Source organism: Grammomys surdaster, unplaced genomic scaffold (genome assembly GCF_004785775.1).
Source record: "Grammomys surdaster isolate TR1022 unplaced genomic scaffold, NIH_TR_1.0 172, whole genome shotgun sequence".
Classification (NCBI taxonomy): Eukaryota; Metazoa; Chordata; class Mammalia; order Rodentia; family Muridae; genus Grammomys; species Grammomys surdaster.
In genome coordinates, this window is record NW_021604620.1 from 6,410,286 (window position 1) to 6,436,107 (window position 25,822).

Consider the following 25,822-nt stretch of genomic DNA (forward strand, 5'->3'; position numbering starts at 1 on the left):
CCCCAGTCACCCTTGAGTAACTTAATGACTAAATGAAGCACTTCAGGTTTTGTTCACTAACTTGGATAATCGCCGTGTACAGGAAGACTGAATTGACTGTTAACCATGAGCCAACTCTAACCCAGGGAGCAGTTCACTGTCACAGAAAACCACGGTAGCTTCAGCCCAACTCAGAGCTTCGATCAGTTCTTCTAGAAGTCCACCGTGTTGCAAATTCCGTCAAAGGAAGGTTCAGTGTCCACTGGGAGAGCAACTAGCTTATACTTGTATGTAGTAAGCTGTAACGTGTGTCTTGAGAATGTGTCTCTATCTCAAAGGACGAAACCTGCATGGTACTTCACTTGAAATCTCACCCTGGCCGTTCCTCACCACTCGATGTGTTCCTAAGTCGTTCAAGAAATCTGAAATTCCTTTGACTAGAAAGAAACATGACTGCATTATTATTTTATTTGCAAGCTATACATTAGTCTTCTTTGATAACCATCTCTTCAAAGTAAAAGGACTATCTTCAATTTATATTTAAAACGGTGAACATCAAAGCTTTGATTGGAATGCCAGTAGGGTACACAGAAAAAAAAATTCTTCAGGGTTCCAGAAACATCGAATAGAGTCTGAAATTACAGACTTTTTATTCTAGTGTTTTCTTTTCTGTTTTAAAAACTCTCCTGTAGCTTAAAACAATTTGGTGGGACCCTCCACCCTCCGGGTGGCATTTTAGAGCCAACCCATAAACCTCTTCAAACAGACGTTTATGGTGGGAATGTTGGTCATCAGGGGCTCCTAGGGAGTCAGTGAGTGCAGCAGGTTACCTTGCCTCTGAAGTCACAAGCCCAAGCTTTCCGTTTCCCATTCCCAGAAACATGAGACCATTTGCCCAGGAAAATCACACAGAAGTGTTTTTGAGAGACCACCGAAGCCTCCGTAGGCCTGGAGAAGGGATTTGGGGGTGGAGTGAGACTGAGCATTCATTGGACTTCAACATCTGGGCACCCGGAGCCTCTTTAAAGTATTTAGTGTCTCCCGTGGGCTAAAGAGCATGAGAGAGGTCTGCGCATGCGCAGAGGCCATCCTCCTGGCTTGCGTTTCCTCTCTCTTCAATGAACTCTCTTTGCTTGTCTTGGAAGCTTTCTTCCTTTAGCCTGTGGTTTGCACTGTGCTCTGCCCTTTCCTCTGAAATGAATGACTTTCTAAATAAGTCATTGTCATTCTTCCTTTTTATTCATCAATTAAATAAAATCCAATTTATGTGTTTTAGACAAATACTAGCCTGCTTAAGTAACAACCTATATAAATAGTAGGTTTAAAATAATTCTTCATGTATTTTCTCCCATCCAAGTACTAATGAGGCCGGACAAGCTTAGGCATACTCAGGGTGGTTTGACTGTAGAGTTTACATGTATTTTCTAGAAATGACTTTGAACATCAACGGTTTATTGCTTTATTGTCTAACTGGCATGTCTTGTTCGGTGTCCTCTCCCACCTCCTGAAATATAATGAGAAACAGAGATTTATAGTAAGATCAGTAAGGAACACAGCAAGATTTTGCAAAATGTTATTAAGTAAATGCTAGTGTTTGCTTCACTTGCAAATGTTTGATTGTTTTTAAATGACCACCAAATCAATCAAACTGTTTTCTTTCTATTGTTTGGAGTATGTTTCAGCTATATCTACCTTGACTCCATTGATGCGTTAAAAAACAAAACAAAACAAACCCTGCCTTGTACCTTTCAGCATTACTTTTGGCGTTAGTATCTAAGGCACATGGAACCAGGAAATCAAATGTGACCAAGGAAAATCTCTCAAGGGTAAATTCAGTGATTAACAGTCTCCCCCGCTGCAGCTGTGTCTGCATGGACACAGGTTACAGCTGTGTTTGCTGACACTGAAAAGAGCAAGTCTTTCTTTCCGTAATTGTAATTCCTTTTCCAGTGGCTGGGCAGATGGGCAGATGTGACCCACGGGGAAAACTACTGCTGATGCTGCCAGCTTTGTCCTCTGTGTATTTCTCTCCTTCCTTTCACCTGCCACTTCCTGCTTCGTGTGTGTGTGTGTTCTCATCATCCAACAGGCATGATCATGGGCAGAGAAGGCACAGCCATCTGTTTTCTTCTGGATATACTCAGAGCTCCTCCATGATCAATCAGCTAGTCGTCTACCAACTCCAAAACACAATCCTCTTCTCAAAGGTTATAAGAAATGGTGTATTCTAGAGCCAAAATATGAGCAGCCTGGGAAAACAGATTCGGATTACTCAAATACCGTGTTCCTGTGTAGCAGCCTCCATGAAGTTTTCATAGAAACGGAACAAAAGAAGACATGAGTCAAGCTATCTTTCAAACCTGTATTTGGAAAGCTCAGGAAGGCAGGTGGTACGAAAGCAGAGAAAACTTTGCTATAGTCCTCAGATGCTATCCAAAGGTGTCCAGTGCACTCTGGTTGGTGGAAGCAAACGGTCTGCTAAGTTAACACATTCAAAAGTTTTCAACCGGTCACAAGCTCATAAGGATGTTAGGTCAGACACAGATCCAGGCAAGAATTGGCTTTTGAGGGAGCTGTTTGCAGGCTGGAAACACAGTTCTGAAGAAAACCTCTTTACCCGCATGAAACTGCATTTGGTGAACTGAAGTCCCAAGATATTTGGATCTGATTAATGCCTTCAGCCCCTTCCTGCTCTTACACAGAAATTAGGAGAGGATGAGAGGAGCCATTGAACATCCCTGAGGTCGTGGTTTTTCAGGCCAGTGACTGATGCTCACCAAGAGAGAAGACACACTTGGAACTACAGCTCCTTAGCGCTTGCATTTTAAATTTGAGGCACTCTGGTTTTGCAGACTTCCACCCCCCCCCAACCCCAGCTTTCTGTAAGTCGGTCTGTCCCCTTGAGTCTTTACATCTTTGTGGTGACAGGTCATACTTCTACATGGGCTAGAAATCATTTGTTTATAGCACTCTCCTGTACACCTTATCTGTGTTTTTTCTATCCTTAAAACCTCGAGGCCTCTTCCTGATACATGAAATATATTTATTCTTTTCCTATTTTAGTTCATCTGATTAAAATGCCTTTGGTTCCCTAAATACCAACAACTATTTAAGATGCTGTGTCATGGAGATGTGCACGGACAGAGGAAGTCTGCTTTAGTGAACTGATACTTTATTGGTTTATGGAAATGACTAGATGTGATAAGCACTGGAATATCAAATAATATCAAACTACTACAGTGTCACAAGATCAAAATAAAATGTAGGACTGTGATTCAGAGTATGGGACCAGGGGACCAGAGCTGCGGGGACAGCTCTTTGAATAAGGAATATTTAAGTGTGCAAGTGATAAGAAGAAATCTCTAGGGAGTTGGCAAGTTAAAAGCCATTCTGCTAAGAGGAAAAGGAAGTAAAACGGATCTAGGCAGGGGCAGATTTGGCAAGTTTGGGAAACAGAATGCTCAGTGGTTAAAGCATAAAGCAAGAGGCTGCCGTAACTATATCTAAAAATAAAATGTGACTGCAGCTCAAAGAAATTAATTAAAACCTTTTGGTAAGTCCTGAGCTTCAAAGTTTAGATTACGTACTGTGGTGGCAATGACAGGACGCTCGTGTTGCCCTCCGACCTTGTACTCTAGGTAAGTTCTCAGGGACTGGCTCTAAGCATACCCAGGGTTCACTAGTCTCCCAGGGAGCCTTGGATTCACATTGGACAGTTAGGCCAGGTGTTTTCAATCCTGAGTCCTTTCAGTAGCAAGCATCATAAACAAACAAGACTTCTCTAGACAAACACTTTCAGATCTGAATGTGCTCTTCTTCCCCACGCCAGAGTCAAGAACACCAATTTGGAAATGCCCAGAGGACCTGTCTTCAAGTCTGATTCCAGGGATGAGTCTGTCTCTCCTGACTCTATTGCTTAGAAGAGATCCAGCCATTTGGGCTTTACTTTTCTAATTTCTTTAAGCAGTGTTCATTCTGGAAACCTCAGTTTGGCCAAGAGATAGAATTAGATCAGAATGCATGGAGAGAAGAGTGTCGCACACTCTCAGGCAACACATCTTTACTCAGGGAATCTGAGGGAGAGAGATACTTTCTGTACTGAGTCAGAAGAAAAGCCATTTGTTTTGTTGCCTGCTTTTTGAAATATACACTTTTTGTGTGATTATTTTTGTTTGTTTGTTTCTTTATCCTTGACCCAGGCGATGGACATAGGTTGAAAACATGATTCATTTCTCCATGGAGGAGAGGAAGATGAACTACAGTTCCAGGAACTGTGGGCAGAGGCATGTGAACTGACCCCTTGATAGTGAGATGCAAGAGAGGCTGGTGCCAGGAAGCTCATGCCACCCGCAAGTCTCAGGGACAAGCAGAGGCCAGATGCCTCAGACACAGAGCTGAAACAGGCAGGAAATAAGGAAGAATCACTCAAATTTCTTCTCTTTGAAAAACTAATCATTGGGGTGGGACTGCTGTGTGTCACGGTGTGTGTGGAGATCAGAAGACAGCTTTCCAGGAAGTGGTCTCCTCCTACCCCTTGTCAGGGAGCCTCTCCCCCTTGTTTCTGTTGCTCATCCTACTCAGGCTCAATGATCCATGAGTTTCTGAGTAGTTCTCCTCTTTTATCAGAAGTTCAAGGTCATCATTACTGGCATGGTGAGTCTTAAATAAACAGGCATAAAAACCAAGAAACTGATATAGTCATCTTGTCAGTAAGAACTCCAGGTGACCTTGGATCTCTTTCTGTTCTAGGATCTAGCTCAGGGCATCTTGTTCAACTGTATAGTTGTACCTCTCCTGCCTGGTCAGGTCTGTGATAGTTCCTCTGCCTTTTAAAAAATTAGTTAATTAATAAATTAATTCTTGTCTTCTTGATAGTCCTGCTTCTAAGTTCTAGAGACTACTCTGTATCTGACAATGCCTGATGTGCTCTCCTTGATAGAACCTTCGTCTCCAATGGACTTTTGAGAACAGTGACCTTGAGATGAAGGGCCTTTCTTGTCATCCCTTGTCAGGGTATATGTAATAGAATCACTTACGAACATCTCTCCAGTTTAGGAATCTGTAGGGTAAAGACAGAAGGGAGCCTGAGCAAGATGAGATGAATCAACCTAGGCGCTCAGAGGGATGACGGGATGCAGGGTCAGCAGTAATCCTCAACTTCACTCAACAGAGAGTCATCTGGAAAGAGAATCTTAATGAAGGGTTTCATATATCAGTTTGGCCTGTGGCCATGTCTGTGGTGATTGCCTTAATTAAGTTGATTTCTCTTAAAGGCCCAGCCTAAAATGGGCAGCACCATGCCTTACAATCAGATCCAATCACATCCTAAACTGTAAGAGAGTGGAAAAACTGAGCCGAGCACAAGCAAGCAAGAGAGCATGCGCGAAAGCATTTCCCACCGATTAAAGCAAAGGAGCATGCGCACATGCGTTTCCCTCCAACTGTGTGTGAGACATTACTGAAGTTCCTGCCCTGATCTCCTCACAGTGATGAACTGGATGTAACCTTGAATTTTAAGCTGAAATAAACCCCTTTGTCCCCTAAATTGCTTTTCTTTTGTCAGGATATTTTATCACTGCAAGAGAAATGAAACTCAGACAGATGGTGAGGCTGACGACGGTGGTCTATCTTCTATAAAACATCTCAATTGAGACAGGAGGAATAGCTTCTAGCCCAGGTCATCTTCTAACCAGTCTTCAGGGAGGACCCCCATGTCATCCACAAGTTGATTTAAAAAAAACTCTATAATGGAGAAAATGATATCTAAGACAATTTTTAACTCATTAGTACTGTGATACATTTTTATTTAACTTTTTCATTACCGTTTGGAAAAAAAAATGTCTTTTGATCAAATCCATGCCATTTCCAAACAACCCATTAATTCCTCCCCTGCAATCTCTACGTTTTTCTCCAAATTTTATATGTTCCCTGCCCCCCTTTAAACCCACTGTGTGCAGTTAAGGCTGCTTGCATGCACATGGCTATAGGGCCATCTGCTTGAGCATGGATATCCTCTCAAGGGCCACATCCCTAAAGAAAACTGACTTAATAATGAGAATCTTAATGTGTCTGGGGATGTGACTGACTGATAAAGCCTTTTCTTAGCATACCTGAGGCCCCATGCTTCATCCCCAACATAGTAAAACCAGATAGCGTTCAATGCCAAGCTTTACCCACAACCCATTGCTGAGAGGAATGAGTTGTAATGGTGAATGACCAAGATGTGTGGAGTGTGCAGAGGGAACTAACCCAGGACACTGCTTTCCTGTTTGATATGTGTCCTAAGAATGGCTCGAGATTAACTGGAAGAGAGCAAGTTGCCAGTCAGCCTAGCCTACTGGGTGGGTAGACTCTGTCTCTAAGGAAAAAACATAGATGGTGCCTGAGGAACGTCACTTGACGACTAACCTCTACCACATGAGTGTCATGAATGCATACACATGCACACACACACACACACACAGGTATAAACCTAAAAGAGATTTAAAAAAATCTGTCCTTGTCCTATGGAACCACTATTGCCTTCTATGCTACAACGGGTTAAGAAGCAAATGATGTTATTTAATTTTGGAATGTCAGAAAAAGCACACATTTTAGTCATTAAAATTCCTCTGGTAGCTTTGACTCTTTGCAAAAATCTTACCAGAAATGAGGATGTTTGGCTCCTAAAGTTGGATGCTCCAAGTCACCAAGTGTTTATCCAGTGCCCGTGATTGCAAAATCCCAAACATTTCACAAGAGCGGAAACCTCTAATTAAGCATAGCCTGTGACAGAGTGGATTTGTTTTGAAATCCATGGCTTATAATGCTTTCAGATCTTGACCTGAGAGTACTCTGTTGAGGTGAGACAGTTAAGCTGAACATGGGTTTCCACAAGACTTCCTTCCTCTGTGTGTCAAGCCTGATCCAGAACATTCTGCTAGTGCTGGATCAGGTTCTCTTGGGTCGTAGTTTGACTGTGGGAATTGTGTGCGGTACAAAATCAATTTCCTTCTGCAGTAGTAGTTGTTTAGAAGAGGAAGAGGAGGAAGAAGACAAGTGAGGAGGAGAGGGAGAACAAGAGGGGAGGTGGGAAGAAAGAAGGAAGAGGAGGAGGGAAGGAAGAGAGAGAGGCAACAATAGAATCCTTCAGTGTGTTTCAAATGACTGAAGCCAGCAGTTGTAAATCCTGAGACAAGAGAGAAACAGGACCTTGAATATGTGTTTACATTCAAACACCCCCCCCCCAAAGCTTTACACAGTGCTTGGCACCTCCTAAGAGCCTGGTTAAATCCTTGTCAGGTGAAGGGTTGACTCCACCTGGGAGACTTTCTGGAGGACACAGAGGGGCTCAGATACTTCCTAGAAGAATGGAGTCACTGTGCTGGGCCAGGATGGCTGGAAGGGGCTTGTAAAGGCAGCTGTTTCCAGCGCGGACTTGAGAGCATTCCTGTCAGCTTCAAGCCTTGCATGGGCCAGATTTCAGAGAGCTTCAGCTGGCAGCCTCTTGGAGCACTTAATTGTGAAACTTGAGAAGAAAATAGGCATGTTCTGGCTAACATGGGTATTCACCTACAGGTCTCACTTGTTCTGTTTCCAGAACATTACCCCTGCCCCTTTGGCAGCTCCTAGAGAGCCCGAGCCATTGTTGCTGGGGCAGCTTTGCCATGTTCAGGTGTGCCCCTTTGTATCCAAATGAAATTGTCACTGCTGAGTGATACAATGTAACATCCTTTGATGCTGCATGCTGACAGCTATGGAAAAGTCTTTCATTGCATTTACTCTCTAATGGTTCCCAGCAGACATCTACTTAGTTAGATCTGAATGAACCCAAAGTGAGCCATCTCTGATGCTACCTTTGTGTTCCTAGAAAGAACTCCCCCCACCCCCAATCAGGCCCACCATGGCTGTAAAATGGCATTAAGAAAAGACGATCCTATTTAGAACCCAGAAGGGAGACTTGAAAGTTTCAAACCAGAGTAAAAATAGACTAGGCACGTGAAGTGGATAGCAGCCCATTTTCTTTTTAGCTTGTTCTGTATTCCCCAAATCAGCAATTGCACATTGTAACCTTCAGCTATGTTTGGTCTTCGTTTAGAATTATATGTCATTTTAGGACAAAGAGAAAGGATTTGATTTGTGGGGCTTTGCAAGCAACACTTAGTCTCCTCTGTCTGTTTTCTGCGTGAGCTCAGGGAGAGACATAACACAGAAGTGGCTCTCAAGGCGTGAGCCTTCTGTCTTTAACTCCAAGAATGAAATTCCCTTAATATAGCATCTGTGGGAGTTAAAGGCCCCCGTTTCCTCTCCCATTCACGTCTCTACCCAGGAAGAATCTTTTCCTCAAAGAGGTAACAGGGAGTAAATCTCGTGTGGGAAGATAGGGAAGCAGAATTCGAATTCTTTTGTTCCTAGAAAAGGGAGTTTCCTACTTAAAAAAAAAAAAAACTTATAGAAACAGAAAGCATATAGTTAGCTTGAAGGTTCTTCTCATTAAATAATGGATAAAATTTTCTCTTTCTCTCTGTGTTTATATATATTTAAATTTATATATTTATTATATTTAAAATTTAATTTATGGAGTTGGAGAGATGAGTCTGTAACTAAGGGCATGTACTGCTCATCCAGAGAACATGAGTGCAGTCCCCAGCACCTACCTGTGGTGGCTCCTAGCCTCCTGTAACTCCAGCTCTGGGGGAAATCACACTCCTCTTTTTTGCTTCCACAGGTGCTGTTCACACACAATCCCCCCCCCCAACACACTCGCGCACACACACACACACTTAAGTAAAAATATAATTAGTCTTTAAGTTGTTGTCATTAATCAAAATTGAACATTGTGGAGCTGCCTGGGGATGGGGTTCCATCATTAAAGCGTTTGCCTTGCAAGCACCAGGACCTGAGTTCAATCCCCAGAAGCCAGGTAGTAAGTCGGCTGTGTAGTGAGCACCTGCAGTCCCAGCTCTGGGTGGATGGAGACCAGCAGCTCCCTGGGACTCTGTCCAGCACAGGCTGCTTAGTGAGTTTCAGAGATCCTGTCTCAAAAAACAAGGTAGATGGCAGCCAAGGTTTTCCCCTTGTCTACACACACATACACACACACACACACACACACACACACACACACACACAAAGAGTTGTAGAAGCAACAAAGACCATACACAATTAAATTTTTGAAAGTTCTTGGAACTGTACCTGAGTCATGGCAACCATTCCAAGATTAATGTCATGCTGGGAGGGCTGAAAGTTTATCTCTCCTTAGGTTGTACATGAGACGCCGACATTTTACACAAAAACGTCATATTATGAATATTGACACCTAGTACTTAAAAATTAAGAAATAATAGGAAAATTGACAAAATTCTAAAGTGAAGAAAGTATGCGTTTGTGTGCTTTTAGATTCTTGCTACATAACGGTCTCCCCGTATCTTTTACACAGCAACTTTACAATACAAGTGCCATGGTACTGATAACTGTCCCATTGGTCCCTGCCACAGGCAGTAAGCTATTCAAATAATGTTCATCGTCCTCACTGTGCAGCTGAGGTGTTACAGCACAGTCCTTAACCATGGCTGGATGTTGGTACATGTCCCGGCTCCAACCACCACTTCCTGGAGAAGTAAAGTTTACCTTCTCCAGCCTCAGTGCCCTTGTTGATATGACCTGCCTCTCAGGGTCATTTCATTCCTTCAGTCATTTGATGAATATCTATTGTGTGCTTTCAACTGCAAAGAGGCCTGTGTGGAAGGAAGAAAATGTCTCAGATTAGCTCCATAACATCCACATGGGCAGCACTACACAGATGAGACATGGAGCATTGGTAACCTCACAGTGTCCTGTCAGTTCCCACAGTAGCAATGACAACAGATGATAGCCCATGTACATATGTCAAAGCAAGCTTGTCCATCTCTTTCTTGGTTACCCTTTCCTGATGATTTTTTTTATAAGAACAACTCGACAAAAGTCTATAGTCTCACGTTCACCTCCCCATACTTTTCTCCTCCCCAGAATGGAGTCTACGGAAAAATGTGAAGTGGTAATTCAACATTTTAATGGAAAATATCTGAAAACACCACCAGGCATCCCAGGTAAGAAATTCCATTAGAAATCACTAAAAAGCACCTAGACTTCTGGCTGTTGTTGAATCATTTACATCCTGTTGGGTGCTGGACAAGAGGGGTGGCTGTTGCAAACATGGGCTTGTTTCTTTTTCAAATCTGTGTGTATTGTGTAGAGTGTGTGATGTATGCACATATGTATGTGCATGCACATGTCCATACACTCACATGATAATGCTAAAGGAGAACCCTGGGCATCTTCTTCTCAATCTCCACTTTATCCATTGAGACACTGTTTCTCACTGAACCTCAAGCTCGCCGTTTTGATTCTACTGTTGGCCAATGAGCTTCAGGGATGCACCTGTCTCCACTCCCTAGGGCATAGCCATGCCTAGCGTTTACATGGATGTTGGGGATTTTAGCTTTAGCCTGCATGCTTGTACAGCAAGCACTTCACCCACCATGCCAACTCTCCAGCCTATACACGTGTGTGTTTCAACAGAATTTAATGACTTGCTCCCAGACTTTCTTGGTGATTCTTCATTTGGTCCGTGGTTGAATCTGTGCTGCTGATTCCATGAAGTGGATTAGAAGCAAAACAGAGCAAAGTGCTGGTATACTTGAGATGAGGGATGCTTGTGACTCTCAACATGAGCGTTGACTCCTTCAGCTGCCGTGTATCAAGTGGCTATGTAGGGATATTCATAGAAGAGCTGGAAAGCTCATGCTGGAACCCTAACAGCACTGTCCACTTGTAAGAATAATGTGCAAAGACAAGTAAGCACTTAGAAGCTTTATGGCAATTTGACAGCCATGAAACCTGAGTGCAAAAAATTCATATTTTACAATAATATAAGTGACAGTTTGAAAAATTATTAAAGGCTCCAATCTATACTATCCCAAAGCATTTTATATTTTCCCAAGGCAGACATCTTAAGATTTTTATATGCACTGTAAAAAGATACCACTTCATGTTACTAAGAGTTACATTTAACATAAAACATAAAATATATCATGTCTATCAGAATTATGAACACCTTAACTTAGCTTAATCTGGTACTAGAAAAAGATGTATTTGATGTTGGACAGTCATGAGACCTAAGCATGGTGGTTCGCGCCAGTCATCCAGCACTTAGGAAGTGGAGGCAGGGGCATCAGAAGTTCAAGATCATCTTCAGCTACTTAGAGACTTTAAGGACAGCCTGGGCTACTTGAAACCCTTTGTCCAAAAATAGTATTTCATGTTAATACATAAAAACTTAGGATTGAATGAAGTGCTGTACTGAGAAAAGTTATAGTGTATGAGGAACTTTCTAATGACTCTTGGTTGCTTTACTGCTCTTTAACAATGGACTGTCTCAGTGGGAATAAGTACATATGTGTTATATATACATATATGACATATGTATATTAATTTACATTCTGAGTTTCAACATCCTTCAGAGGGGATGGAAATTTGAGTTCTAAATTCTGTAAAACAGAGTGATGTTACAGAGAGGAGAAAATGTGAGCAAAAGGAGAGGTATTTTGGTGGAGTAGATGGGGCTTTTGTCCTGATTTTTTTTTTTTTTTTGAGAATGAGGGAAAATAGAAAGACCATTCTTGAGGATGCTTAAATGATGTTGGTTAATCAACGTGTGTGTGTGTGTGTGTGTGTGTGTGTGTGTGTGTGTGTGTAGTGAAGCCTTTGCCTTGACTTGGTTAGCTTCCATGCAGAACATCCCCTGGGAACTGACTACGTCACGATCTATCTACTTGGAGACATATGGTGTTGTTAAGAAATGAGTAACAGTTTTCTTCTCGGCATGGAAGCTGTCTTTGCATTTTAGGAGAAATACTGTGGGCTTTTTTCCCCTTTTAGTATAAATAGACATCTTAAGACATTCTGCCCAGAACTGTCATTGAATAGAGCAGGCCTGTGTGTGTGTGCTTGCATGTGTGCTCATGCGCACATGTGTGTGTGCAGGTGTGTGTGTGTGTGTGTGCATGTGTGTGTGTGTGTGTGTGTATATGTGTTGTGTATGTGGGAGGGACGTGTGTGCATTTGTGTTTTTTTTTTTTTGAAACAGAGTATCCTGCCGCAATTTGGTGAGATTATCTGGCTAATGTGTCCAGGGATCTGCCTGTTTTCCCCTTTCCAGAGCTAGAATGACAGACACACCGCCATGCCTGACTTTTACATGCATACTGGGTGTCTGACCTCAGGTCCTTGTATTGTATGACAAGTTCTTTCCTGACTGAGTCATCTTCCCAGCCTCTCCATTTTCCTCACCTTAATCCCACTTTACCCAGCAGATGTCTGTGTACACCAAAGGTGCTGAGCTAGGTGCGAATCCCATGAGTATGTTAAAAGGTTAAGCAATGGAGAAACAATCACTAATTAAATTTGGAGCACAGATTTTAACGTTATAGGTATCTTCCTTTGAGAATTCAAAGGCATGCTAAAATCCATCTTGACCTGACAGGTTTGGAAATATTTAGTTTGGTTTTCCCCAAATGTACAGGTAATTAAAACAATTTGATGCCAAAGACAAGGAAAGTTCCTACATACCCCTAAATGTCCCAGCATCCTTCCTTCGTACACAGGCAGCGATAAGCACCTTTTTAATAGCATAGCTACACCCAATGGAAGCATGGTGAATAGCAAGAATTTGCTTGTGAGTTTTCCAGCCTCTTATTATCTCATGGGAGCAAGAAAACCAACAGCTTGGTTCAGTTATGAAATACTTAGAGATGGAACTTTATGCTTCAGAGGCCTTCTCTCCGTAGAAGAGAAATGAATATGCTATGTTGGTCACCGGGAGTTCACAAATTTGCCTTTATTTATGCACAGTTCTGGAAGTCAAATAGAGTTTAATGAAAGCTTCAAATGCTAACTGAAGATGTTAAATCTTCAATATGTAAACCTGATGTGAAATACAAGAGAACCTTGTAAGAAATGGGGATTTTGGATGGTACAATGGAAAGGTGTCCCAATAGGATATGGTGGGGATGCCATGGCAGGTGGGATCAGATTGGGCATATGGTGCTTATTTGGATTGATACGTATAGCATGATGTTGATCCATCTGAAATATTGTTTTCAGAACTCACATTGTTCTACCTGTACACATGTGTGTGCCTGTGTATATGTCTATGTGTGTGTGTGGTACACACACACACACACACACACACACACACACACACACATGAGTGCTGTTGCCTCAGGCCATAGTGTACATAGGGAGGTTAACAGACAGCCTCTGTGGTTAAGCTTTCCTTGTCTTCCGTCTTATTTAAGACAGGGTCTCTTGTTTGTGGCTGTGTGCTCCAGACTAGCTAGTCTGGGAGGTTCTCAGTATCCTGTCTCCACCTCCCATTGTATTGTTGAAAAATTGTGACCATAAACACTCATGCCACTCTATTCTGTCTTCACATGGGTTCTGGGTGGGTGGGGGGGTTGAATTTGGGTCCTCATGTGGTAAGCTCTTTGCCTGATAGCCCAGAAACTCATCACTTAATCAAGTTTTTTCTTCCTTTCCAAAGACAAAGTGTTCAAGGTTACTAGGAGTTCTTATATATAGCAGGCCACCAGTGATATAAATGACACAGAGTGTAATGGCCCATTCTGCTGCTCCAGTCCGAGGGTCAGGGACTAACTAGCAAGAGAGAGAGTGGGGACAGAGATGCAAAGAATGGAGTTGAGACAGAGTCTGCTCTGTTCTCTCCTCAAGTCTCTCCTTTTATATCTCTCAAGTCTTGCCTTGAGACTCGCCTTGAGTCTCTCAAGTGTTGGGATTAAAGGCGTGTCCCACCACTGCCTGGCCTTGATTGAAAGGAAATCATGAGTATATCAAGATAATTATCAGAGTGTGCTCAGCTGTTGTAGGCTGTTGAAAACAAGTCCTTTGTCAGGGTATATGGCTCAAGATGGCTGCAAAGATGATAGCCGCTTTCTTCTCAGAGTTGGCTCCCAACAACAGAGGCTTATTAATATTTTAAAGCTTAGGCCTTTCAGCTTGAGCTACTGCTCAGCTACTCTTAACAGACTAATCCTGGCACTATGCCCACCGCAAGGCCAGGTCTACCTCTCTGTTCTTTCCACGTCTGTGTCTTCTTGCTGAATCCCTTGATTCTTCTCCCTGAGTCCCTTTCTCTGCCCAGAAGTTCTGCGTTCCACTTTCTGCCCGGCTATTGGCTGTCAGAATGTATTAAAGCCAATCAGGTACAATCCTAGACTGCCTTAGGCTGGTGAGAAAGGAACAAATATTTACAAAATAGGAGACTGGTGATGGGCCACTAGCCCTCTGTCGGTACAGTGTTAGCATCGGAGTACACAAAGACCTTCACATAGAGTACCCCAACACTTATAGTACAGGCAAGAGAGTCCTTGGAGTGGTTTCTTTTACAAAAGATTTATTATTTTGATTTATGTATGTGTGCTTGCTAACCTGTATAAGCATGTTGTGGGGGAGGGGGAGTCTCATGGAAGCCAGGGAAGTTGTTGGATCCCTTAGAGTGGGAATTACAAGGAGCTGTGAGCTACTGTGAGTGTTAGGGTCTGCATTTAGGTCTTCTGGAAGGACAGTAAGTGTTTGTAACCATCCATCTAGCCTGTTTCCTTTGTTCTTTCTCTAATTAACCAGTTTTCTAACTCTTTTCGGTAGAATACTTGAGACAGCCTGTTCTTCTGGTGGACACACTAATAGTTTTTTTTCTTAAATAACATTAATTGATCAGCCCTTCTTGAAACAAAAATAGGGGTGAGTACGATCAAAACTCACTGTACTGAAGTCTCAGATAACTAATAGTAAGAGTGCAGTTCAAAAGAAATTGATGCCTCCACTCTCCTGTTTTAGCATAGTTCAATGTGCTTGAAATCAGAAGTCCTCAGCTTTGTGGAACTGCACAGGGATGCTTCCTATGCGGTGATATTTAAATCTGTGTGTGAGGAAGCCATGACCATGCACGACGGTCTGAGGTCACTGTGTCCTAACAGGGCAGTGGGTACCATCAGATGTTGAATCTTCCATCCTCCTGTCTCAGTCTGTGTGAGCTTAGAGCAGTCTGTACCAGGTCACATCACTCCCTTCTTCTGAGGGTAATTTGGGGACATACACACACACACACACACACACACACACACACACACTGCTGAGCACACACATGGCATTTTTACTCTGTCATCCTTGGCAATTATGATGACCCTTATAGGATCATCTGCATGGCTAATTTCTGCATCCAGGCAATTGTGATCCCTGTGGTGCCATTTCTAGAAAGCATCAAGAAAAATAACTACTTGAATACCAAGCCTTGGCGTCGTTTTACATTTTAAATTCATAACCATCGCTACTAAGGACCTCTGAAAGGCTACCATCCAACGTTGATCCCATTTGCGCAGCCAACACCATTTGTGCTTTGATTATTGTGTGAATCATTTTCCCATTAAATATCAATTACACTGTTGTTAAGTTTCTCTTTGTAACACACAACAATGCGATTTTGAAGAGAATCATGTAGATGCCCACTTTTGATCATCCCGGCTCTCTCTATACAGCTAGGCGCTTCCCACTGAGTCATCAAAGTCTAATGTGAATGAGTATATTATGCATCGTCCCATTCATGCCTATTAGAGAATCCCCGGATGGCTCAAATGGATCAGGAAAAAGGAAGAGCAACGGGGTGGGGAAACAGATAGACATGTGTAGATAGATAAGTGTAGGTATAAATAAATGATAGATGACAGATGGAACAACAGACAGATAGATGATAGATGATGGGTAAATAGAAGATAGATAGATAGATATAGATGATAGATACATAGATAAGTGGATAGACAGACAGACAGGCAGACACATACATGGATAAGTGAATAGATAGATAGATAGATAGATAGATAGATAGATAGATAGATATAGACGATAGATACATAGATAAGTGGATAGACAGACAGACAGACAGACAGACAGACAGACAGACAGACACATACATGGATAAGTGAATAGATAGATAGATAGATAGATAGATAGATAGATAGATAGATAGATAGATAGATAGATGCCAAAATAAAATGATAGGGCATTAGGAAACCTGGTCAAGGAAGCCAAAAAAGAAAATCAAACATTTATTGTTACCACTAATCTAGGAAGGTGAGGCCAGCCTCCTGTGTTGAACAGAGCCAGCCATTTGAGCATCATATCAGTACTATTAGCAGAAAGAGCTCTGCAATATACACTCCTTCCCCTAAAGAGCAAAGATAACACAGTGTTCCATAAATGTTGCATGTCCTGTGTATCGATCTTGATGTTTCCTGGACAAAATAAATGCTCATTAGTTGCTTGCCTGCCTCACCCCAGATATATCTATGTCTTGTAATGGATTACACAGCTATGTTGGACAGCCCCAAAGCGTTTCATTTTCAGTGAGCTGGCAAAAGCAAAGCAAAGTTCCCAGATACTTCAGGGCCCTGTAGGACATGAACTCGAAAGGATCACTTTGCAAGAGGCCCTGGAGCAATGTTGACTCACAGTACGGAAAGGCTTCCCCATGTAAGGACACATATTGATGAGCATAAGCTACATACTGCATTGTAAGAAAATAAATCATGTTCTGCTCTCAGACAGAACTTCTGCCTATGAGCATATATTTGTGTCAGCAAAGCTGTCTTTCCAGAGAGGATAGAATAATCCATTTCTATTATTAAGATTTTCTTATTCTTAGATAATTCTCCTAATCCCACCTGAACTCCAGGAGATCCAGGCAAGTCGAAAGAGCTTGCTGTATTATAGAACACTTTTCATTTTAACAGATGTTGTCCACGAAAGCAATTTGGACCATCTAAGAACCAGAGAAATCCTACTTTCTGTGACATAAAACTTGTTTATCCTTTATCTCCTTGATGTGTTGACATAGGAAATTCATTGTTTCATTCTTTTCTTGAAGTAAGTAACAATATGTCAATTATGAATGTATATGAATATTGACATTAGGGAAAATTGAATATATGAATATTGAATATTAGAGAAAAATTTCTAAGAATGGCTTTCCTTCATTAAAAGGAAATATTGGGCTGGTTAGATGGTTTAGTGGGCAAAGGCATTTACTGACAAGCCTAAGGATTTGATAATCAGGAGTTTTCACACACACACACACACAATATAATCCAACTAAGTTAAATAAATATTTGTTTAAATTTAACACTCCCTTCAAAACAAAGCAAATATCAGTAGTATATTTAAGTGCAACGTGCATTAAAATAAAAGTTTAAAATCTGAATTGTGAAAAACCAACTTAGGAATGCTTGCAAGTAGGCGTTCTGAAGATCAGCGGCTTTAGTGTTCCCTTTGTGCTTCCCTCTAAGTCCAGAAACATGACTCTAGTTAGGAAATAGTAGGCTACAGGGTTGAAAAAATACAACCATATTGCTATGCTCACATGCTACCTTGGGCTGTGGAGGAAATCCTCACATGGGGGCTGGCAAGATGGCTCAGTGGGTAAAGACACTTGCCACCGAGGCTGACAACCAGAGCTCAATCTCTAGAACGCACACAGTGGAAGTTGAGACACGTGTGCACACATACATACATCCATGTATGCATGTGCGTGCACAAAGTCCATTCATAAATGAAAATAAAACTCATATATAAAACAGACGTTGTAAAACATTCAAGCTAAATGGGGATCCGTTTTAATTTTAAATTGTAAGTGGACTTTAGGGATACTTAAGAGTTGTTTGCTTGTATGGTCTTTCATTTTTTCTCTTTAACTTTTTAAAAATTTGCATGTGTATCTATGTCGCATGTGCATGCCGTGACTGTGGAAGTCAGAAGAGGTTGTTAGATTCCCTAGAACTGGGGTTACAGATGACTGGGTGATAGAAATTGAACCTGGGTCCCCTGCAGGAGCAGTCAGCACTCTTAACCACTGAACTATCTCTCCACCCCTTCAATCTTTCATTCTCTTTCTTTAAGATGAATTCTCACATTTCTCAGGCTGGCTGCTGGTCTGGAACTCATTACAGGGCCAGTGATGATGTTGAGGTCCTGATGCTGCTGCTCTTGCCTCCAAGTGCTGAGATTACAAATGTCTGCAGGGCTAGGACTGGAACCCAGGGCTTCGTGTTCACTTGGGAACACTTAAGAACTACATTTTCCTAAGAATTCTCGTCCTTGGTGATGGTGATGCTTTCTAGATTATTTTTGTTCATTGAATGCATAGTAGGTTTGTAGAAAAGAAATAGAATTATGTTGTTTAATACCAAAAGAGCATCCAGATACCTTCATGGTCACTGGAGTCTTCAGTTCTGTATGAATTGCTTAGCAATTGACTTGGCCCATCCTTTCTTATTCCTCTATGGATCATACTAAACTTAGCAATGGTAAACATGTAATTGTCAACTGATTTAAAATAGAAAAAAAAGACAAGGTTAATACAATTGCAAACTGGATAATATGTTAGATAGAAAAGGCATGGATTTATCTACAAGGGATCCCAAAGGAAAAGAAAAGCAGAATCATGTGCCTCATGCCCACCCTCTTCCGTCATCTACACTTTCAGTTACAAATGACAATGACCATCTCCAAGTCCTCTAACAGATCTCACCATGTATGCACGCTTAGTTTCTCCCCTTCGCCTCAGAATAAAATTTACCAGGGTTTGCTCAACTACCCCAAGCCTTATACAAACCCTGGAGAGTTGTCGCCCCCCTGGGATAGCCCTACACTAGTGGGATTGACAGGAGAGTCTCACATATACTAAGCAAAGACTGTGGCATTAAGCAGTATCCCCAACCTTATTTTACTTTTTCAGTTTGAGACAATGTCCCACCAAGTTGCCCAGATTAACTTTGAACTGACTCTGTAGCCTGGGCTGCCCTTGAATTTATGCAACTTGACAATAATAGATTTATTTCACCTGAAAGTTCCAGGACACAGTCCATCATGACTGGGAAGTCAGGTCGAGATGGCTGTAGCCTGATACAGCAGCTCACATTACACCCATAGTCAGGAAGCTGAGAGTGGTATATGTTGTTGCTCAGCTCATTTTTCTACTTACACAGTCCAGGATCCCAGCCAGGGAATGGTGCCGCCCATAGTGGACATGTCTTCTCACCTCAATTACTCCCGCAGGCATGCCCAGGAGTCCCTCTCCCAGGCTATTCTAGATTTTGCCACACAACATTAACCACCATAACTTACTACCACTCTTCCAGTCTGTGTCAGCCTTCCTGTTAGCTACAATTTGAGACTTGTACCACCAAGTTCAGAAAACAAAACAAGTATCTCAAGAAATGCACAGAAGTTTCTTGGCCTATATTTTTGTGTCATGACTCAATGCCATCGCTTTTCTTTGCCAGAAGAATGCTACAGTGCTTATTATCAATAAATTGTAATATTACCATATATAAATTTTAGTTGCTATACTACTGTTAAAATTCTAGTGGCTATACTGTCCAGAGTATGTGTGGACTCTGGTTATCACATGAAGTTGAGGAAGAGAAGCATATGAGAATCCCATACTCATCTCTGTAATCATGATCACGTTCATTGCTTACTTCCAAAATAGTAACTACATTTTGGTTTGTGCACATTTCTGAATTGAAGGTTTGACAGTAAAGTCTTCCCGAATCAACAGTAAATTGTTAATTTGTTTCTAAGACAGTGTTGGGCTTTGCCTCCTGTCAGTGCTTCTAATGAGTAAGCTATTTAGTGTCTGTCCAAGGATGGCTGATTAGCAAGCGAAGAGAGTTGAGTGGCTTAAGACCAATTAAGGCACAAACCAGGGAAAGCAAACTGAATAATTAAGTGCTTGGTGCACTTCTAAATATACTATTTCATTTAGTAGATTTCATTTAAAACCCATTCTAACCCATTCCTGGATAAATGGTTAGTATTCTGAATTAAATATATTCCGATCTCTCCCAGCAACTGTCATGAAGCCTGCCATATACCCAACTCATTATTTAAGATCTCTCTTTCCCTTCTTTTTTAACAATGAAGTCTTCAAAGACAATGCTTTAAGGAGACTATGAATGGGAGCACTCATTAGGCAGACTCTGCACCAGTCCTCATTTGTATCTTATTATCTACCTCCTCTGACTTCTGCTGTCTTTAAGTCCATGATTGATGGATCAATTATTTTACTATTATTTTAGACTTTTCCCATTCAAAACCAGAAATGTCCAATCAGAAAGGAGCACACTTGTGTTTTATCTTTTGGCTTTATGTCTTTCAAAGACATCTTTGTCCTACAGACTGTCAATTATACAATTAAAAAAAAGTTAACATTTTTCCTCTTTTTAAGAGCTGCTTTACTTTTATTCATGTGTCTGTCTGTATGTCTGTCTTTCTGTTTGTGAGCACTCACAAAGATCATGAGGGAGATGTGTGCTTTCAAACACTGAGCTACCTCTCCAGCCTTGCTCCCCCTTTTTCTTTAAATACTTATGCCCAAACCCTAGGAATACAGGTCCTACACTTTGCTGTTTGGTTCAAGCATTAAGCCCAATGCTCAGAGTGCAGCAATAGCAATAATTATTTGTTGACTGATAAATAATTAATTTGTTAGTATCCAGTCCTGGTGGGCAGGACCCAAAGAACTCTTGATCCTACTTCTCAGAATTATAACTATGTTGTTTACGTACAAAATAGGAATTAATGTTGCTGATAAAACAAACTCAAAATAGAAGAATGAAGCAAGAGGCATTCTTAAAAGTTCAAGAGATTAGCAAGCAGCAGGGTGGAGAAGTAGAGCTGCCACTGTTGACCCTGACTGCGGAAAAAGAGCAGCAGTCATTGGAAGCTGAAATGACAAGGAATTCGAATCTCCCCTCAAGCCTCCAGGAATAAACTCAGAGCTGTGGCTACACTGAGCTTAGCTCACTGGATCTATGTATTACTCACATACCTGCAAGAGACAACTCTAAGCTCTTGATGATGTATTATGACACAGACAGACATCACACACATTTGTTTAGAAAGAGAATCTTATACATAAGTTTAGGACTTGTTTTAAATGAGCTTCACCCAAGCAATGTTATTTTTCTGACAAAGGTGGAAGAGCTTGCTCACTCTTCCTACTTTCTGCCTTTCCTATTGGGTACCAAGTCCATAACTGTGTCAAACAGGAAAAGAAAACCATTATGCATTATTTTAACTTAGTTTCTTTATGCCTTCCCAGTCACTTAAGGGAAGACTATGTAACTGAAAAGAAAGCCCTCACACAGAGAGGTATTTTAGTCTCAGAACACATTGCTTTTTGTAATTATGTATTTTAAATTGGCTTACAAAGCAGCGGCTTTATATAAGGCATTGTCTTACATTCTTAAGTTTCCCTTAACCTACCCCAGTGCCAACTTCTCATCCTGATTCCCACTTAAATCTTTAACCCCTGACTCCCCAGCCTGTGTTCTTTCACATTATGAGAACAAATTTTTTTTTACCCCCTAAAATACTATATGAACCTATCCAAGAGCATAAAATACGTCAGGAAAAGTATTCCAATTAATTCATGCAAATAGGTTTCTCTCGGGCTTCAACTTTAATATCACCTTTGATAATTCCCTATCTAGAAAAAGTAGCTTGGCTTGGGAAAGTAAAATGAGATTGATCACGGCTGATACTAAATGATGCTCCCACCCCAGCTTACTCTCCCGTGAAAGTCTCATGCTCTCAAGCATAAGTAGCTGTGTTCTCTGTGGAGGTTTGAGTTTTAGACATAAAGATTTCATGAGTGTTGGAACAGAAACTATAAACATGTATGATACAATAACAAAGAGAACTCTTAGGATGTAAGTGGGTTTTAAAACATCCTTGGGTTTAGTAGGATGGCCGAGAAGGTAAAGGATCCTGCCTGGCAAGCAAGCCTGGTGACCTGAGTTTAGTCATCAGAATCCACATGAAAGTAGAAAGAGAGAGCTGGCTCGTGGAGTTGTTCTGTGGCCTCCATGCTTGCCCCATGGATGTGGCCACATGCCAGTCAGATGGAGGCTGATCTTTAGTTGAGGTTCTGTCTTCCCAAGTGTCTCAAGTTAACAACCAAAAGGAGCTATCCTAGATGGCTTGGTAACTTAGAAGAGAACACTGTTGCAGAGACCCACCAGGTTCCGTATGATCCGTTCTGGCACTCTGCAAAGTCAAGAGTATTTTCATAATATCGCTAATGAAATTATCACTCACTCACTCTGGTGTTCTCTCCCACGGAAAGTGGCCTGTTCCATAGGCTACTGAGTTTCTGTTACTGTGAAGGACGGAATCCAGAAAACCAGGTGAGAAGCCAGCTGCCCTCTACCAGCTAGTCTAGAAATTATAGAGATTTGTTGCTGTTGATGATATTTTTATTGATTAAAGAACGAGTTTACTCTGCTGCTGAGGCAGTCCTCAGATCGAATCTTCTGCTTCTCAAATACCAGCATTTTAGGTAGAGCTGCTATAATATTTTTTCTACAGTTTAATACAAGGCTACTTTATATTGTTTTGCTGTTGAAATCACTTTTAAAAAATAAGTGTTTGTATTCCCTTCTCACTTGTCTACCATTGCTATTTGAAAGCAAATTAAATAGACATTTGAAGTATATTTTATTTTGTAAGTGGGTAATTTCAGTAAACATTATATAAATACAACCTGTAAGTGAGGATTTAATAACTTTGTAAGAGTTATTGTCCTAAGTCAATGAGAGAAAATCCAACCAACCTTGGAAACTTTTAGTGTAAAAAAAATTAAATCTATTCCTTCTCTAAGAGCCAGACAGGATAAACCAGAGTTTAAGATACTTTTTTAAATCATACTTTGATAGACTAGTCATATTCTAGAATGCTACCTTAAGGGGGGAAATTAAGGGTATAAATTAATTTCAGTATGTCACAGTACTGTTTTGTATAAACAAGTGTGCATGTGACAGTCTTATTTTTATCAAATGCAGAAGCTGCAGTGACATCTAAAACATTTACATCACAATTTTGATTAGTAAATAGCACAGTGCTTGACAGAATGTGTGAGTGGTTCATAAAGGGGTATAGAAACAGCATGGAGGACTTGTGGAAAGGAAACTTACATACATTTTTAATAGCCTGTGGACCTCCAGATGTAGGATTCGGTCTGAGAGTAATGTTAGAACCAGAAAGTTAACTATGTGACATGACATGGTCCCAGGTTGTCACATAGACTATAGCACTATATTTGGTCAGTTCTGACTTCCGAACATTCCAGGCGAACTCCACCAAAAACAGAATTCCCTACATGGAATGCTCTAAGGAAGAACTTTCTAGTTACTAAATGATAGGCAACACCATAGCGACAAGGATTTAAATCATAGTGTGTGTACTGGCTGGTTTTGTGAGTGAATTTGACACAAGCTGGAGTTTTCACAGAGAAAGGAGCCTTCCTTGAGAAAATGTCTTCATGAAATCCAGCTGTAAGGCATTTTCTCAATTAGTGATCAAAGATGGGAGGGCCCATTGTGGGTGGTGCCATCCCTGGGCTGGTAGTTTTGTGTTCTATAAGAAAGCAAGTTGAGCAAGCCAGGGGAAGCAAGCCAGTAAGTAACATCCCTCCATGGCCACTGCATCAGCTCCTGCTTCTTGACCTGCTTGAGTTCCAGTCCTGACTTCCTTTGGTGATGAACAGCAGTGTGGAAGTGTAAGCTGAATAAACCCTTTCCTCCCCAACTTGCTTCTTGGTCATGATGTTTGTACAGGAGTAGAAACCCTGACTAAGTGTTTAATGAAACCAGGATAAGCATGATGGTTCATCTTGTCAACTTGATGGAATTATAGTCACCATGGACATGGAGCTCTAAGGGATGGGTGAGAGATTTTTCTGAATTAACTGACCTGATATGACCCACTCTAAATGACCCCGATAGCTGGGGCCCAGACTGAATCCTAAGAGAAAGCAGACTGAGACCTAGCATCATCCATCGCTGTCTCTGCTTCCTGACTGTGGGTGTAGGTAACTCACTGCTTCATAATTTAGCCATAATGACTGTACTACTATGAGAGCCAACCATGAGCCAATGGGAACCCTCCTTTCCTAGAGTTGCTGTGATCTGATATTTTGTCATAGCAACAAGTCAGGTAACTAATACAATATATTATCTGTGTTCACATAATTTTCTTATTTCCTTGAGGAAAGATTGAGTCTTTTTCAGAATCACATTATCATAAATTCCTTTAAGTTACTGCATTTTAAACCAGTTTATAATATCTCTAAGGAAATTGTTGACCTGTTCATTCATAGCAACTAATTACTATTTGAAATGGATGGATTGACATCATAGGTAATTTAGTATCAATTTCCTCATCTAATCTTTTATGTGCAGACATATTAATGTAGTGGGTCCCATCTGACAGCCCATTTATTTCTTTCAGTGGCAACATGAACATTTTGTATTTTTACTATACTTAACACTATTGATGCAAAGAAAAGCATTCCTCCTCTTTCTTAGGGGAACCTCATGACTGTCACATAGACAAGCCCTTAAAAGAGAAATTAAATTGATAAGACATTATTCTTGAGAGTGCCACGTGGCCAGTGAAGGAGGACAGATGTGTTACCTTTTTAAAGATTTGTTTTTGATTACATGTGTATGGTGAGTGTCAGTGGGTATGGGCACAAGTGAAAGGAGATTCCCAGAGAGCTCAGAAGAATGTGTTATTTCTCAGTGGGCTGGAGTTACGAGTCATTGTGGGCCACCTGCCATGGGCACAAGGACCAAATTCAGGTCCTTTCTAAGAGCAGAATGGACTGTTAACCACTGAGTCTTCTCTGTAGCTCAATGCTTGACTTTTTTTGATGCCTTCTGTCATTTAAAACTGGATCTGTCATTTAGCTCCTCACCAAGCTCCTAGTGGAACCGCATGGCTTTATCAGAGTCCAGCAGTATCTCATTTATAAATGCATTGGCGAGATTAACAGAGTCTTTGTATAGCTTTGCAGAGTTCTAAAGGATACAATACTGTTGGCAGCATCATTGATCTCTCAGCAGTGTGAGAATATTGCCAGTAATATCTGCCTTCTAAACTGGAAGTAGGATTAAGCAGTAGAAGCCCATGAACTGCAGCCATTGATAGACATTCTCTTATATCCAAGATGGTTTTGAAGGACTGAGGGCATGACTCAGCACTGGCTCCTCTTCTAGAGGACCTGGGTTCATTTCTCAGCACCAATGTAGCACCTCACATACACCTGTCACTCCAGTTCCAAAGGATTTCATGCTTTTTTTCCTGGCCTCTTCAACTCATGCAACTGTAGGCACATGGTACATGGGCATACATGCAGGCAAAACATTCATATACATTTATAAATAATAAAAAATTAAAAATACATAAATACATCCTATTTTCAAAAGATGCCAGGGAAAAGCTTAGTAGTGCCACATCTTTAATCCCAGTACCCTGGAATCAGAGGCAAACATATCTCTGTGAGTTCAAGACCAGCTTGGTTTACACAGTGAGTTTAGGCCAGACAGGGCTGCAAGAAAAATAAAATGCCATTGACAGTAAAATAAGAGTTGGTTTTCATTCTGAGCCACAGACACAGTTGATATGTCTTGTTACAGAATTATAAATTTACATTTTCATCTACACAGAAAAATGAGAGGAGAAGGAAGAGGAAAGGGTGAGTGGGAGGGGAGAGAGAGAGAGAAGGAGAGACAGAGAGAAAGGAAGAGAGAAGAAAGGAAGGGGAAAGGGGGAAGGAAGTAGAGAGGGAGAGGAGAGAAACAGGAAAAAGAGGGGAGGAGAGGGAGAAACACAGGAAGTAGTGTGAGGCTATCACCCCTCAGAGCCTACCCTCAGTGATGTACTTCCCCTAACAAAGCCCTACTTCCTG

At 41.3% G+C, this 25,822-nt stretch overlaps 1 protein-coding gene across 3 annotated transcripts in view; it reads left to right on the forward strand.

Moving 5' to 3' along the window:
* The window catches only part of Rbms3 (RNA binding motif single stranded interacting protein 3), a 656,597-nt gene that overhangs the window by 430,528 nt on the left and 200,247 nt on the right, over positions 1–25,822 (forward strand). For all 3 annotated transcript variants that reach the window (XM_028767340.1, XM_028767342.1, XM_028767343.1), the window contains exon 8: positions 9,967–10,046. In XM_028767340.1, coding sequence (XP_028623173.1) covers positions 9,967–10,046 — 80 coding nt within the window. The remainder of the gene's footprint in view (positions 1–9,966; positions 10,047–25,822) is intronic.